Source organism: Silurus aristotelis, assembly GCF_946808225.1.
Source record: "Silurus aristotelis genome assembly, chromosome: 17".
Taxonomy (NCBI): domain Eukaryota; kingdom Metazoa; phylum Chordata; class Actinopteri; order Siluriformes; family Siluridae; genus Silurus; species Silurus aristotelis.
The window spans coordinates 8,393,091-8,410,867 of record NC_139590.1 but is presented as its reverse complement, the minus strand read 5'-3'; the positions used below and the strand labels follow the sequence as shown (position 1 = coordinate 8,410,867).

The 17,777-nt window shown below is 39.2% G+C and overlaps 1 protein-coding gene across 1 annotated transcript in view; it reads right to left on the bottom strand.

The window, feature by feature from the left end:
• The window catches only part of vat1 (vesicle amine transport 1), a 27,681-nt gene extending 9,904 nt beyond the window's left edge, over window positions 1-17,777 (bottom strand). Inside the window, exons 1-2 of the mRNA XM_083567383.1 lie at window positions 17,007-17,777; window positions 8,561-8,768 (exon numbers count right to left, since the gene is read on the bottom strand). Of these exons, the coding sequence (XP_083423509.1) occupies window positions 8,561-8,768; window positions 17,007-17,471 (673 nt within the window). The 5' untranslated portion in view covers window positions 17,472-17,777. The remainder of the gene's footprint in view (window positions 1-8,560; window positions 8,769-17,006) is intronic.

Here is a 17,777-nt window from a genome sequence, read left to right as displayed (position 1 = left end):
AAAAAAAAAAAACAGAACTCCAGATTAAAATAACCCACCCCCCACCTAAAAAAAAAAATAAAAATAAAAAACCCAACAACAAAGGATGAGAAATTCTGTAAGTCCTCACAAGCCAGCATGCATACACCATATCGGATCAGTGACTGCTCAACCGATATGGCACTGGACTACAGATTTGAAGGTTGCGGGGTTGAATCGGGGGTACAACATATGTCACTACCAAATAAGTAAACCGAAAACACACAAGTGCCACAGAAGAGCATTAATCCATACTAGCTAGTGACCCTACCCACTGCCTAACTACTATTAAAAGAAATGAGGGAAACATACATTATGCAACTGCATAACTCCAAGTTAAACAAGTGGTAGTACCCTGGATTTATAATAAATTAAAGACCCAGGTTAGCATACAGCAGTCTCCTCTTCTGCCCTTCCAATTAGTGAGGTCGAATACTGTTTGGAATGTAACCAAACAAATTACTAGCTACTACTTTAAAGCCAGTTCAGACTGTCTCTAGATTTTGAATGCAGGGCTTGGCTATTTAATTACAAGAATGGAGCCGCATTGTGTTTGGGAATAATAATAAAAAAAAGAAAGTCTAACACCCTAACCGATTCTTTATTTTGTTTGCTTTGTGGGCACCTTAAAGCGAAACATGACCTAATAAAAAGGTAATATGCTAAAAAGCAATCTAAAGAATCCTCATTTCTAAAATTGTACTTCTAGCAAATGGATAGAAGCTGAAAAACTGACAAGTAAGCTTGACTTGCCATTTGTTTGCTCATTAGAGATAAACCTACAGTATAGGGATAAATTTATACCCGTAATCGTTTTTTTTTTTTCTTCCATAAAGCTGCTCTGACCTTGCTCTGTACGAATCAAATTGAAATGAAAACCATTGGGGGGGGATGGTTCCCATTCTAAAGAGTGCAATCCACCTACAAATTGCATTTCCAAATTCAAAGATTTTAGGCAGCATCATTACAAAAAGCCAAGCAGATAAAGAAGCTGCGTTTTTATTTGCATCACACTGGTTCCTTGCCTCCTATCGATTTACTAAACCAAACAACCAACCACAGAACTGTCTTTGCTGGCTTCAAACACCAAGTGAAATGAGCATTAGTTAGAGCTGAAGTGTGCAGACAGAGTCAACTAGCACCAGTGCTGTGCAACATGACACTGCAAAATAGAGGCGCCAGTCACCCATGGGCAATTGGTCAGCTTGGTGCGGTTCTTCTCCATCTCTGTATGATGTCCAAGCCACCTTCAGTGTGCGAAGTGTGGGGCACTGTCAAGTGATTTACACTCCCATCTCAATATGTCAGTGTCTGTGGAGTGTGGTATGGCTCTGTGCCTGGGTAGTATCACTATTGTGGGAAAAAGCCTACAAGAAAGCAATTAACTGAAATGAAAAATCAGACTGGGGGGAAAAATAAATAAAAGGTTTATTAGCAAGTTCAAAGTCTAACGCCAAAGTCTAAAACGACAGTCACATTCCAAATCAAGCTTAGAAGGCTAATGTGAAACTGTGCTAATTTTTAATGAATACATAAATAAATAGCCATTACACTTTCCCAAAATCTGCCTTAATAAAAATATTTTAACTTTTTCTAATTTGCGTGTGTGCATGTTTGTTCACTTCATTAACCGAATTAACGCTAAGCGCTGACGATTCAAACTGGTTACAAAGTTGAAAGTAAGCACCTCATTTGTGTTTGAGAGAATTAGATTAAATATATGTGTAGGACAAAGCGATCAGGAAAGGCAAGAAGTGAGAATGCATTCATAAAGGTCACCGAAGGCATAAAGGGCAGCGCTTATTGAATGCCAGAATGAGGGGGGTGGGGGGGGGGGAACACCCCACACCCCCACACACACAGAGTAAGGCCAAGCAACATACCATACAAATGCTTTCAGTGTTCTTTATTGCTGCACAATATTTTAATTGTTGCAGAATGTAATTCTGGAATATAGAAATTATAAAAAAAAAATGATAGAGATTTTATTATATGCATATACGAAATGCAGGCTGATGTATAACCGTGAAGAAATAGCACTGCATTGGATTTTATTTCAAAATCACACAACTGCAGTGCAATATGAAATTCGAATCAGTCTTTTTAAACAAATTAACTATTTGTGAATTTAGCCACCGGAATAAGAATGTAGACTTTTAAAATACCCATAGCCCATTTGTTCAGCTTTCTGTGTGTCTATGTGTGCGTGTGTATAAAGTGGAAGAATTAAAGGCTGTGGTAAGGGTGAACTTGGTTTGTGCTGCCATACTGTCGTGTCTGTCCACAATACATTTACACCATTGCACACATTTCTTATTTACCGGCTTCTTCCCTGCTGGCGCTCGCACTGTAACCGTGTGTGTCTGTGTGTACAGAGGGTCAAATCTACCTTATGACTTTAGTGCCCTAATCACAAGACCAGCAGCAAAATTGCCATGACAACTGCTTACCCTACAGTCGAATTTCTAATCAGACACTGGGAATAGGAAATTCTCTTTTTTTTTTTTCTCCCAACACAGTGTTGCTTTCACGGAGATGGAAAACCGAGCCATTAGCAAGAAAGAAGAATATAAAGACAGACAAGAGAGAGAGGGAGAGAGACAGAAAAGTGAAGCAGGATGGAGTATAAGAGAGTCTCCAGGGCCATAAACAGATTTCCATGGCTAATTGCATTTGTTCTGCTCACGATTAAATTCCATTGTTTTTCATGGCTGAATGAAGACCGATGCTCATCCGATAAGGTTCATTATAAACAACGGTGCATGAGGACACCACATACACACAGCACACAAAATGCACTATGGGCACAGTGAAGTCTTTATTTTTCACCCTTTGCTTACAAATTCACACCCACAAACAGATACACATAGATATTTGGCAGCCCTCAGTCACTACAGCCTGATCCATTGTGCTTTGGAGAAATTGCCCCCAAAAATACTGTGGCATTCTAGATTCACAGTTATAGCCTACAAAAAGAGGGTAACTAGAGGACAGCGTGAAAGAGAGAGGATTTTGCTCCACTTTCTTAAGCCCTAATTTCAATTCCTGTTGACCTGCCACCATATTAAACACAAGCAGCTAAAAACAGCCACTATTTTATCATGCATTTCATTACTTTTGAAAATGCAAGGTTTCTAAACTTTTGTTAGATTACTTACAAAGAACTTTTGGATAAAATCCTTGTCAGTTGTTTTCACATAACTTTCTTTTTTTTTTTCATTTTTAAGGTAAAATGACTGTAAATGCAAAATGCATTCTATAATTGAAATTACATGTACATTTATTGGTTCGAATAGTTGAGTCTCATGATCTTGGAATGCAGAGCACAATGTAGATTCCTCAACACTACAATGCTATGCTTTATGTCTTGAGCATATAGTGAACAAAAAGCTATTTAGGATTCAGCCTATGTGCTTTTAAAACCGGTTTGAATCCCCAGTAAAGAAGCCACTAAAAAGATGTAAAATATAGCAGGAGATCAGTGATCTGAAAGCAGATTAAAGATTAAAATAAAATCCGTTTACACGATATTCATTCTGTGCTACTGCAAATGTTTACACGCTGTACAGCAGGAGGACATTAATGGATAATTAATAGTCAAAGTGATTCAATAATAAATCTTTTAAGCAATTAAAATGTGAAAGCAGTTTGAAAAATGTGTGAACCCAGCAACACAGGCGCTGTTGGGTGTGTCAATGCAAAAAAAAGAGGAAAGTCACTTTTCATATACATACAGCTAAGTAAAGAAGTTTAGTATGACCGAATGTAACTGGTTAAGCCCAGAGTAGGATGAATTAACTCTACAGCTAATAAAACTTGAGAAATGATCACAGGCTGCAGGTCACAACTTCCAAAGAGCTTAGCCTGAATGCAATTCTTTGGCCAGCCCTGGGTCAGTGTACAGTCAGTGGAGTCTCAGTTTAATGTTAACTTGATCATGGCTTGATAATTAATGAGTGTTGATTTGCTTTTGGCCACACTCGAAGGTTTGTTGGCACAAACACAGTGACTACATGGCCCCCCCACACCCCTCACACCAGCCCAAACCCTTCCCCAGAGTCTTCTTGGCCATAACACATGGCGTGCTGTCAAGCTCAGGGTGTGTGTCGGGAGCTTAAGACGTGAAAGAGGAAACACGTTTTAGTTCCAGGATAAATGTAAAAAACATCCTGTGGACTGAACTCCCAAATGCTTCCTGAAAACATATGCTCTCTTCTGTAAGCACATGCACGCCAACACGGATCTGGGGATGAGACTGAACTCAGATCTCCTTGTCTCATATGAAGGAATAAACTGGCAATGCATCATGTTATTTCAAAGAGAAAAACTGAAAAAAAAAATCAACACGGAAAACATGACTGATCAGGTGTACCTGTTAAAGTAGCTATTGAGTGTGTATTTCATATGCTTTCTATCTATCTATCTATCTATCTATCTATCTATCTATCTATCTATCTATCTATCTATCTATCTATCTATCTATCTATCTATCTATCTATCTATCTTTAAATATTGCTATTAAAATAAATGTATATTAATAAAGGATAATTAGGTTACTTTTTTGGATTTTTTTGAAAAGTAAAAGTACTTAAAGCAGCTATGATTCATTGTTCCATAAGTAAATTAGAAAATGTTTTTAATTCTATTCTTTTCTCCCCTTCTATCTAACCCCCCCCTCCTGCTGTTCTGGGTGTGGTGGTCCGAGAGATCATTGAGGTTCTGCCTTCTGTGACACTCCAGATGGATCACTGTATTTCCTCCTGACATGAGCCAAAGAATCACTTGCATACATGTACCTCGCCAGGAAGGCTTCACTTTCCCACCCAGCACTGCTGTGTGTGTGTGTGTGTGTGTTCATACCTAATCCCACGTACTGAATTCAGGCAGAGGATGCAGATGTGTAAGCCCAAAGAGAGCAAGAAAGCGAGGGTGGGAAGGATGTGTGTCGAACAATATCCTATTGAGTAGGGGTAGAGTTTCGGCCTAAACAGACCACCACCCTCCACCCGGCTTTTACATTTCATTTCTCCCTCTCAGTTCCTTTCTCTTCCTTCTCCCCACAAGCTGCATTGCTCTCGCCTTCAGTCATTCACTGCATGTATAATTTCGATCTCCTACACTCGTATATCCTCTTTTCCATATGCACTCCAGCCTACAGTACAACATTAGCATAATCAGTTAGAGAAGCCACTCTGTCTTGCTGTGATCACTGGAAGACCATATGGAATGGTACAGACAGTTAAAGGCACACAGCTTATTTTGAAAGAATAAGAAGAGCAGCACAAACAATCTAGTCCCATGCATTATCTAGCCATCTATAGATATCATTCCCATAGTACCACATTTACAGAAATTAATGATAAATCTTATTCATTATTAATATTGTCATATTCATAATTAATATCTGCTGTATGAGTGAGAATCCACAAAGTGCAACGTCCTTAATCCGCAGATTCTTCTTTGTCAAAAAATGTTGACTTTCCAGCATTCATAAAATCTGACTTGCAACTAATAATAAATAAGGTATGTTAAAAAAAAAAAATAATAATTCTTAATTATCCCCTCAAATGAAATTCTTGCTTGCAAAAATACAAGTGCTCAACTTACAAAGAAATTTGAGGATTTTTTTATAAAACATTACACTTAAAAATGCAGTAAAACAGCTGGGTTCCCATTTCACATGTCTGAATCAATATTAATTACTGTGGCATGGCATATTTAAGAAAAATATATATAATAGGCCATTAAGCAGAAGAAAGAAAGCACTAGTAATTCTCAACAACAAAAACAGCTTAGTCACATTGTGATTTATAAGAGTGCTGTGAATTATGATTAATAAAGTGTAGTCTGGCCTGGTAGACTGGTTTTACTATACCACCAAAAATAAATAAATAAAAACAGCAGTAATTTTCAACAGTAATCTCTGGCAAAAAACAAAAGCAATGATGCAATCTGGTTTATACTTTATAGTGTTGCTGTGATGTTTATTCTGCTTCGATATGTTAGCAGATGCTTTTTATCAAGCAGGTATTGATAGTCACAGGAAATTAAATAGATACTCCTTTTTTTTTTAATCAGCATTAACAACTTAAGCGCTTTTTCAAGAGTGAAAACAAAGGAGTAAAACCCAAAAGCTCTACAAATAAATGAATTTAATGTAATAAGAATATTTCAGATCTGCAACAGCAAAGCAAGCACGTCACCACTAACAGCTGCAAAAAAAAAACAACATCTCTAGACAATAAACCCCACCCTGTATCTGGCAAAGCATATACATAACACAAGATGCTTGCTCACACTTGCTTTTTTTCTCCCTCTCTCACATAGACAATCAATCAATCATACTGACCTGCAGCCATGTAGATGAACACACTCTGGTTGGGGCGCAGGTGGCCGAAGTCAAACAGAATCATGTAAGTGGAGATGTAGTTGACTGGCAGAGCGGCCGCCTCCTTGAAGCTCTACAAATAACTGACTTGCAAAGTTGCTAAAGAGAACCAAAGGCCTTCCCTTTGAATTTCATAATGCCCAGTTTGGTCACACAGTTTTAATCTATAGATTATTTATATGTGTTAACAGGAAAGATTGGCACAAATTGATGTTTATCAGGAGGAAAAAACCAGAAGAGCTGATTCTTAGAGAACAGACATTTCATGTTTACTTTGAGCTACACTGTTCATACAACCACAAATATACCTCATTCTTTCATCCAGTCTGGCAGGATGAATTTATGATGCCCTATATCAGGGGTCTCCAATCTTTTCCAGAAAGGGCCAGTGTGGGTGCAGGTTTTCATTACAACCAATCAATGGTCACACCTGATAGTCATTGAAAATGTAGATCATTAGATTTGAACAGGTAGAATTTGGTGTGGACTTGCTTGGTTGGAATGAAAACCTGCACCCACACTGGCCATTTCTGGAAAAGATTGGAGACCCCTGCCCTATAGCTTCATTTAGAATAGCCTGGCGGATTTTCAAAAACAAAACTTCACATAAATGTGGATCGATGAAGCTCAACATCTGACCAAAAATTTTCTAAATGTAATTTCTGTTCATTTGAGAGGAAATTGGTTGTTGAACCTAAAAAATAAATATAAAATAAAAAATAATAATAATAATAATATTTTTATATTATTATTATAATATATATATATATATATTATATATATATATACATATACACACACACACACACACACACACACACACACACACACAATCCATCAAGTGCAGTGTACAGATTGAAAACATATTTCTTTAAAGACAACTCTAGAAAACTCTTAATCTTCTGTAAATATTAAGAAAATTTGGAAAAAAACAGACTGATAATACAATTTTGCAAATTTAATGCAAGTGTAATTATCCGCCTGCAATCAAAGCCAGAGATCATGCCTCATGATAAATAAAGAACCAAAAGATGGCACAATACCACTGATTTAAGCAGATGTTCATTTTCAGGTTTCATCAATGACAAGTTTAAGCAACTGTCCATAGCCATCCAATATAATTTTTATTTTTCAATAAAAATTTGGTAGTAAAATGCATAGCTTAAATTACGACCTACAAAACGGCAACTGTATTTAATTAAACATTCACTTGCATGACAAAATACTTATTCAAACTACACATGTCGCTATATACGAAAATGCAAATTCAATCTCAAATATTTGTGCATTTGATTAAATAAATTATTTTTAAAACCGATAACTAATTTGCTGTTGTATGCAGGCGTCAGGCCAATATCGATTCTAGATGTCGGCTCTGTTTCTAAGAGAAACAAATCCATTAATAATTCCTCACATTCATTCCGTATGGAAAAACAAGCCAGCCGTATTCCTCAAGTTTGAATAAGAAACGCATGCATTATTAATGGCGTAATAAGCAGAAAGAGATATCAGTGCACTGTTAACCTGTGGAATAGTGTGTAATCGCCTTTCAGAATCTTTATTACTGTGGAATCTTTTTTTATGATGCTATAGTTATCTGTACAAACCCCCCCTCCCCCACACACACACACACACACCAAAAAAAGACCCCTACAAGTCCATTCCAGCATTGGAAAGATTTAGTCTCCAGACACACCGGCCATTTTGGACACAAATACACAACTACATTAACACACACCTGCTCTTTTTGTATGAGGTCCCAGAAAACACTCAGACAGCCTACAATTTATTGACACAGATGTGCTTTCCCACCCAAAGATGTGCACATATGCTGACACATTATCTTTTTGCTCATAGATAATGTATGCACATGAGCTAATCTAAAACACTGTACATTTGCAATCCCACAAAAGCCTAGTGATAGAAATAACAATTACATCAAACACACAATATGTATATAGGTCACAATGTAATAAAAGATTATTCCAGATCGCAACAGCAAAGCAAGCAGGCCACCACTAAAAGCTGCAAAAAAACATCTCTAGACAATAAACCCCACCCTGTATTTGGCAAAGCCTATACATAACAAGATGCTTGCTTACTCTTGCTCTCTTTCACACTTCTTTTCTCTCACATAGACACAATCACACTGACCTGCAGCCATATGGATGAGCACACTCTGGTTGGGGCGCAGGTGGCCGAAGTCAAACAGCATCATGTAAGCGGTGATGTAGTTGACTGGCAGAGCGGCCGCCTCCTCGAAGCTCATCCCCTCGGGCATAAGGAAGGTGTGTACGGTGGGGACCACTACCACTTCCTGCCACAGACCACTGCGGTTTAGAACCAGAACCTTATCACCCACCTGCAGGAAACACAAAAAAAGTATTTTAGGCAACCATCTTGAGCCGAAGAAAAGTGCCGCATGTACACAAACGTCAAAATTCAAGTCAAACCAAAGCATTTATTTAAAAAAAAAAAAAAAAAAAAAAAAAAAAAGGATCATTTTATTTGGCAAAAAAAAGAAATATAGTTATCCCAATGCTCAATAAAAAGGAACTAGAAGGTTAAAAAATATCTTGATGCTCATAAGGATCATTTCAAAGAACTTAGTACTGCTTGACTTTGTAGCATAAAGTTAAGTAAGAGTAATGACTCATAATCACACTGACTGGTGTCACCAAGAACAGAATCTGTTCCCTTTTAAACCGTGTCTTTCTCCTGCCAGCTCTGACCATTCTGACAGTATTCTCGGCCTCAAGCATTAGGGACCTGAATCGAAATCTATATCTGGATTGCTGTAAAGCTGCTTTTACAGTGTACATTGTAAAAACTTCTAAATAAATCTGAATGAAATTGAATTAAATTTCACATCATATCAAACAAGAAGCTATTTCCATAAACACTGGCTAATATAAATATACAAATTTGACAATTAAAAGGAAAAAGCTGGTTGGAAAAAAATATATATATTCCAACACAAATAAGGCACAATGCAACCAATGGAGCTATTAATCGGAAATGTCGTGTTAGAAGGTGTTGATTAATGTTTTTATATCAACGGCTCCTATTTAAAGTACTCACTCCAATGAGAAAACATGGAAAACTGGGATGTGCGTCAAAAGACTAATTTTTGAAATGGCAAGCAGATGGGGTCCTTCACTATTCCTTTAAGCTTTCTGACAAGTCTTCAGCAACAGAAGTTGGTTTACAAACCTTTAAAATAAGACAAAATTTTAACCACCACTTCTCGGTTAAACTTAAACAGTAATCTTGTGTGTGATGATGCATCATTCCAGTAATCTTGCAAGCTTATTAAAAACGAGCTAAAACTAAGTTCTTCTGGTAATTGTTTGGGCAAGCCCAAAGTAAACTAACATACACTAGATTTTATTCTTCTAAAACATTTCATTTCATAAAGTAAACCCTGCTGTGTTGGAATTTAAAATAACAATTAAGGGTCAATGGAAAGAGTCTTATGTTGGCTCATTTGCATTTAAATAAAAATTATTTGGGATTCTTGGAATAGTAAACAGTTTAAGCCCTCTAAAGTACTTTTACTTTTCCCAAAAGACAATTGTTTTGTGGTTCTGAATAGAATGGAGTTCGAGAAATAAATAACCACAGAGATTTACTTAAGGCTTTTGGCAGAAGTTTTATGCCAGTGCTTTCTTACACATCAGTCTGGTTCTAATGTAGAGGGTAAATCACACGTCATTTTTATTTTTTATTTCATTTCATGGTACATTTAATCTGAAGTGTCCGCATGTGGGGAAAAGGGCAGGGCTCAAACATACTCGTAAAAGAAGTCTTCTGGTCATTGTTTACTTCCTGCAACTTTGGGTTGAAACTTTGTTACTTATCTAACAGCACTTACATACACTAAACGCATCAACCTAATAATCTTTTATATCTAGAACAACCAATGATGTGAGCAAGAGAGCCAGAAGTTCTATCAAACACAGTAAAGCAAGTGAGTTATTGTCATGTTTAAGGGTCCAATACACATTATATGGCAGTCCTAGGAGTTTATTTCACTTTCACTAAAATAATAGTTTAGATAAGAGAATTACTTTCTGGAGCTAAGAGGTTAATGTAGCTAATGATTAATGGATGTTTTTCTATGGTCTAGTAAAACTATAACCAGTCCAGCTTTCCATTACAATTTCAAAATCAAACCGAAGACTGGTAAAGAATCACAAAACAGCACTAAGGAAAGAGTATTGTTGGAAATGCCAGCCATGGAATAATGTCACACTAAGTTACGCTGAGCAGACCACATAAGTGAGCCTGTATTGCAATATAAAAAATAGAGGCAATTTGAAGCAGTTTTTTTTTTTTTTTTTTTTTTGGAAAATAACTACCACTAAATAAACCCTTGCAGCTCCTGTGAAAAACTGACAAAACAGTCAGACAACAAACATATCATGGCTGTTTGATTTTAGTGCAAGTGAAAAACCATAATTAATTAATCTCCATTAACCATAACACACCCTGATTCAAATAGACATCTGACTATTCCACTAAAATGCTACTCTAAATAATAAGCAAGACAAAAGTTTTTGACATTTGTAGTAGCTGTTAGATTTCATTTAATTTGCAAAAAAATACCATGTGAAACTGTAAAAAAAAAATTTACATGCACAAAAGAGAAACACATCCACACAGACCTACAGGAAACCTCCTCCAGCAAACTTCCACAACTTCCTTTGGAATCAGGAGACACAGGAAACAGTGCGCGCGCGCGCACACACACACACACACACACACACACACACACACACACACACACACTGCACTTTTGAACTTCGATAATGACTGTGTAGGAGGCCTGACTGGTCCACAACACAACATTTATATAGTCTAAAACAATGTCAAAAATGTAAATGGCTCCAGACATGAAGACAGATTAGTATAACATTACTTGCAGGTTCCAAAAGTCTGGATTATTGAATTCTGATTCTTAATTTAAGTGTGTAGTATTGTAGTAATCTCACTGACTATCGTTTCAATGAACAGGACTTCCAAATATAGACAACATTTTAGCTGCCGATTGGTCAGAAGGTGTGGATAAATTTTTCAGCTGTACTTCCTGGTGTAAAACAAATCAACGGTTTACATCCATGGACCCCTTTTAATAAATTCATTGGGATGCTCCCCATAGCATTTGAGTGCCACACATTTATATCTATCTATCTATACATATACACACACACATACATACACATACATACATACACACTTTTATCAGAGATTCAGTATAACAATTATCCCAATTAACCCTTTTCTCAGAGATCAGGATGGGTTTAGAGTGGCCTGCTTATCCTCTAATGTGGCAAAAAAGGCATTATGTACAGGTGCAGTCCTTATTCATCATGTTTAGTGTAAATATGAACAAAAGATTTCTAACTTCCTGTCTTTCATTTTGCTTCATTCCTGACTCCAGCCTCCTCCCCTCTTTCTCTAATATGATGAGTTGCTCTCATCGGGGAAGCAGCCAGATTCTTCAGCCTCAGTAACCACGAGACAAGATGACAAGCAAGCCCACTCATACACAAAAGAAAAAGTAGACGGTTATGCACATACATTTCACACAAGATAAAAGGGCTCACTCTTTTTCTCCACTAACAAAAACACATCAAGTGATAGTGTCTTAGGTCACCCCCACACACCCCAAATGAACAACAAACACTCCTGCATGCATACAACCCATTATAAAACCTCCAGATATTGAAACTTCCACACAAGCATGCACACACAAGCATGCACACACAAGCATGCACACACACAGACCCAAGGGAGACATGAACATAGCTGTCTATCGAGTCTAATTAAAGAGTGATTCCTCTTTCAATCGCAGTCATCTCACTCTTTTCCCAGCACACACTGTCCCAATTCTTCTCTCTTTCCCTTACTCTCCCTCTATCTCTGTCCATCCCCCTCCTCCTCCTTCTCTTTCACCCACTCACTCCCCCTTTCTTGCTCATCACCTCCACCTCCTCTTCTCTTTTACCATGTCTTTCCTCCATTTAATTGGACAGCGCCGGTCAATAGAAGTGGGTGCCTCGACTAAACCACCATGACTCAGGCACACGCACTTTTGGCTCTTAAGGCATATGCTGGTTAGAAATAATGATCTTCACATCATACACTAACTACCCTGTGTACACAATGCCCTGTGGTGTACAAACAGAGACAAGTACATTTACACAAATTCACCCTCTCGCTTTATTATAATTAATATACATTTTATTTATAAATAAATAAAAAATATATATTGCTTTTCTTTTTTTGGTAATACAACGCACAAGCAAACGTCATTTGACAATGACATCATTATTTCTCATTACAAATGTCTATATATTGGTTAATCATTTTTCTTACACATCTGGGGCAGGAAATGTCTGTATACATTGAAAAATATTGGTCTTAATACTATTATTCATTGCCATTTTTAAAGGCTCTATGAAAAGTTCAGCTTTTTTGTGGAGGTTGCAAGGTACACTGGAATGGTCTCTGAAACACAGCATCAACATAGGCAAAAAGCCAGCTGCCATTTGCACTGATCTTCTGAACTCTGATATTAACCTCTCAAGCTTTCAGTAAAGTAAAGCAGACGACATTGACGGGGGGAAAAAAAACAAAAAAACAATAGTAAGAGTAAAACGCTCTCCTGTGTCAGTCGGTCCTCAGACATGCGAAAACAATTTGGGCGGCAGATCAATACCGAAAAATTAGACAGTATGCTTCTCATGTCTGCTGTACTGAGAGACCATGTCTTTTGGAGGAACCCACCACAGATAGTCAAGTGTCTGCTTGCCACATTACTCCTTTGGTTGCTATATGTAAAAATCTCATGTACTGCTCATTTCTACCAAAGTGGAATCCAATCTTCAGCTAAAATGCAACAAAAGACTTAAACTAGTGTGACACCACTGTACAGTACTGCAATGTCACTACTGTACAGTGGTGTCACACTACTGTACAGTGTGACACCACTGTACAGTAGTGACATTGCAGTTCACTTTGCATCATAGAGCACTAAAACTTTTATAGTTAGCCAGGATTAATCCTGTACAATCCCCGAATATGACGGATGAAATAAGCATACTGCTATGAGCTATATTACCTCATACACAGAAAGGATCCTCAGGTATTTTGAAACCCTCTTTAGTTTGATGATTTTATTATTGGATTACGAGAATACATCACAGCACTTGCTGAAACACTCAGCGTGTGAAGCTGGGCAGGAACACCCACGGGACAAATTTATTGATTTGTTTGAAAAGCGATTTGCATATCGCAACCTTCGCCAACAGCAGCATAGCGAATGCCAATATTGCATTAAAAATTAACCAGCAGTTTTCTAGATGTCCACTGGGCCCGTTTCTGATATAGTCCCTGAATACAATTACAGTTTGATCTGACAAACACCCTTGGTGGTTGATATCTATCTATCTATCTATCTATGGTGCTAGATCTCATGCCTAAGTAATACATTTCATGCCTAATTAATAGATATGCCTCTGCAATCAAGTTCTTATTTTCTAAGAAATTTTGGTTTACCAATTACTCGAAAATCTTGCTCCCTTTTTCATTTTTTAACAAGCTTTTACATAAAATAAATACAGAAAAAAGGGCCAGAGAATGTGACAAAAAAAAAAAGAGATCTATTTAAAAAATAAAAATAAAATAAAATGAGTGTGGAGGAAATTCCAGCCTGACCGTATGAGCTAGGAAAATATAATTGAGAACAGATGTGACTGATCCCTGCAGCAGGGTTCTGATAAATACATGTACAGCTCGTACATTATTTATATAAACCAGTTGATGAACAGTTTAGGAATTAGTCCTCCTTGGTTAAGTCATGTGATATGATTAACCCGAGTCTATGACTGTGTGCGAGGGCGTTTCTCTTCCTCTCCTATAAAAACTGCTATAATACGCTAAGCATCAGCAAATTTCAAAGTGCTCACAGTCAGCAGTGATTTGATACGAGCAGGGTGTGAGGAGTGTGTGGCATGCTGTGTGTCTGCATGGGGCTTTATGAGCAGGGTGTTTACGAGCAGGGAGAGGCTGTGTGTTCCTTTTTGTCCCTGAGCAATAACCTGTTTGGGTGTGAGTGACAGGAATGGATTAAGATGGTCTTTTAATCTGATTTCAGCAATGAAAGAGACTGAAGATAGACAAGGATGAACAAAAGGAAACTAGACTGTCTGATATCCATCTGTTCAGCTGGGTGAGAAAGCATCTTCTCCCCCTCCTCACTCTCGTGTTCATGCGCTCTCGCTCGCGCGCGCGCTCTCTCTCACACACACACACACACACACACACACACACACACACACACACACACACACACACACACACACACACACACACACACACCCCCCCCCCCCCCCCTACACTTTCACCTTCATATAAAACCTACTCACAGGGCTGCACAATGTTTCACGCCCTGTCTTGGGTGCCTCTGTCTTTCTTCTCACTATGCTCATGTTTTTTAATCTATCAGACGTTTTCATGGTGCTGTCATGTCATGCAAGCCATGAGGTGTCCCCATGCATACTAACCTGGTTGCCAGATCCAGACTGGGAGGATTCCTTTTTGTCTAACCTATAGCTTGCATTACACTTTATATTAGAGGTTTTCAAGCTTATCCACAAAGGACCAGTGAAGCTGCAGGCTTTTGTTTCAGCCAAATAAGAGGCACACTTGATAGCTGATTGGAGACCAAGATGAACTGATTACACAAGTGGACTCAGGAGTGGCTCCTGCTTGGTTGCATTAAAAGCCTGCTCTAAATAACTTAGCTCAATTTCATTAGAATCAGACCAAAAACTGAAAACCATGATGAATACATAGTCAAAGTATATATGATATAAAATGTTTAAAAAAAAATATGCAAATAATAATTATTTCCAACACACAACCAATTGTTAAACTGTTTTCACAGGCAGAAAGAAAGGCAGACAGACAGATAGGAAATCATTGCATACATTTTTTTACAACACTTATTTTGCATTAAAAAAAAATAGGATGACTACTTATAACGTCAGGATCCAAAATCAGACTTACTTTGAGAATACCGTAATTATTTCCTATAATCATGACCGGCTTTCCATAGTGGATCCAACCTGGCAACCCGGAACAACGCGCATCACGCATGACTCATTGATTTGTGCCTATAGAGATGCTTTGATTGACCGCCTCAGAATAAAGTGCACATCTAAACTATGCTTAAAAAACATTAATGTCTCAGTTTATCTTAAAGAAAGCTATATCTAAAGGGCATGGTTTTGATTACGAGGCGGATTAAAAAAAAAAAAAAAAAAAAAAAAAAAAAAGAAATGAAACAAGTGCCACCAGACGCAGTTCTTTAAAGAATAAAGGTGTAAAAAAAAAAAAAAAAAAAAAAAAATCTTTTAAAAAAAAAAATGACAAGGGGAAAAAATATATATATTAATTATGACGTCAGAGAGCGTCCCCTGGCTCCAGGCGCGCGAGGCAGATGACAAAAGGCGCGTGCGGATATTTGCATAACATCTCTCCCTCCGCTCACGCGCCTCGCCCTTTTCTTACACTTGGGGTGGGGTGGGGGGATGGGGGGGGGGTTTACATAGTTACATAGTAACCCTGAGACTGCACTTTATACGAGAAGCAGAAGTGCATTCACACCACACCGAGTGCATTGATTGCCTTCATGTTGTAGAAAGGCATTTGGGATTGAACTCTACTCCTGAAATGCAACCCTTTTACCCGAAATCATCCCAGAACCGAGCTAAAAGCCCGTGACAACAAACGCCACGCGACCCGGAGGAACCGCTTGTCGATGATATCTAATAGTAATATCTTATTAGTGTCAGACAAGGCGTTTTTGGATCAGACATCCTCCTAGGATCCTGCGCGCGACGGCTGTAACGGGTGTGGGCGCGAGGGGCGGCGGCTCGGTTATCATTCAACGCTTCACGAACAGCTCGAAGCCGCCAGATTTCATTGTTGTCGCTGCTTCTATTGAACCACGCATTAAAGTTACAATCCAATGCATCTCGGAAAATTCGCATTTCCCCCTAAACACCACCACCTAATCCCCTTGCATCATCACCATGCCAGGTGATGCTGATGCAGATGAGAGGCTATAAGGTACCCTCCTCAGGGGTGTGGTCACACGGGTGCCAAAAGGTGGTCATCCCTAAAATAAAACCTTATATTTTAGCCTTAAATGTATGCAATTAAGTTGGAACTGAAGCGCGCTTTGATTTTGGAAAGCGACATTGTGATGAAAATATTGCGCGAGCATATTTTAAGATGCTTGATTAAATTGTGCCAGTCTTGTCTATACCCCCGATCTCCCCACATAAAAAAAAAAAAAAAAATGGTCACGCCACTAGTCTATTGTCTCCTAAACATCGTCGATATACCGTACTGGCCTTCCATCGCCCTAAAAACGGTGCCACACTGCGTGCGCCAATACGCACTGCCATGTCTACTAAGGGTGGGGTACTGGTTAGGCGTGCAATTTAGGCTCACTAATGGTGACCCATTAGTGCCCAGGAGTGAACCAGAACTTGAGAGGAAGTCGAGAAAGAGGAGAAGCGCTTACTTTTCTGTCCGTCACTTCTTCCCCGACGGCCTCGACGACCCCTGAGCACTCCATCCCCGGCGTGACCGGCGGAGAGGGGAGGCGGTCGTAGAGCCCCTGGCGCGCCATGAGGTCGGCGAAGTTGAGGCCGCACGCTTTGACTCGCACCATCACCTCGCCGGGCTTCAGCGCCGGCTTTCCTTTCTTCACCTGCAGCTTCACTTTGTCGTAACCGCCGTAGCCGGTGAGCACGAGCGCGCGGTAGGTGAACGCGTCCTCCTCGGTGGGCTTATCAGCGGGCGCCGCCGACGCCTCTGCTGGAGCGGCAGCAGCAGCGGCTGCGTCGGCGGTGGCGTCGGGTTCGGCGGGCGTTGCCTCCGGTTTGTTCTCGGTTTTGGGGGACTCCGCTTTGGACTCGGCATCCTGCTGCTGCGGTTTTTGCTCATCGGCGTTCTGCTGCTGCGCGGGCGCGTCTTCGCCTGACATGCTGGAGATAAACTGGGGCTGCGTGCGGTGGAAACTGGAGGATTCAGGGGGGGAAAAGCCTCGGCTCGTTGACGCTTTTAGGAGGGGGGATATAGAATAAAAAGGGTCGTCGGTGAGCACGCAAACGCGACCTGCAGTCCTCTCTCTACGCGTTCAGTGCGCTGAGAGCTGAAACGCCTGAGGGGTGGAGAGAAAGCGAGAGAGGAAGAAAAGGGAGTGCTCTGAGATGCGCGCGACGACTACAATGACCCGCGCCTGACGTGCCTTTTTCTCTCTCTTTTTTTTTTTTTTTTTTTTTTTTTTTTT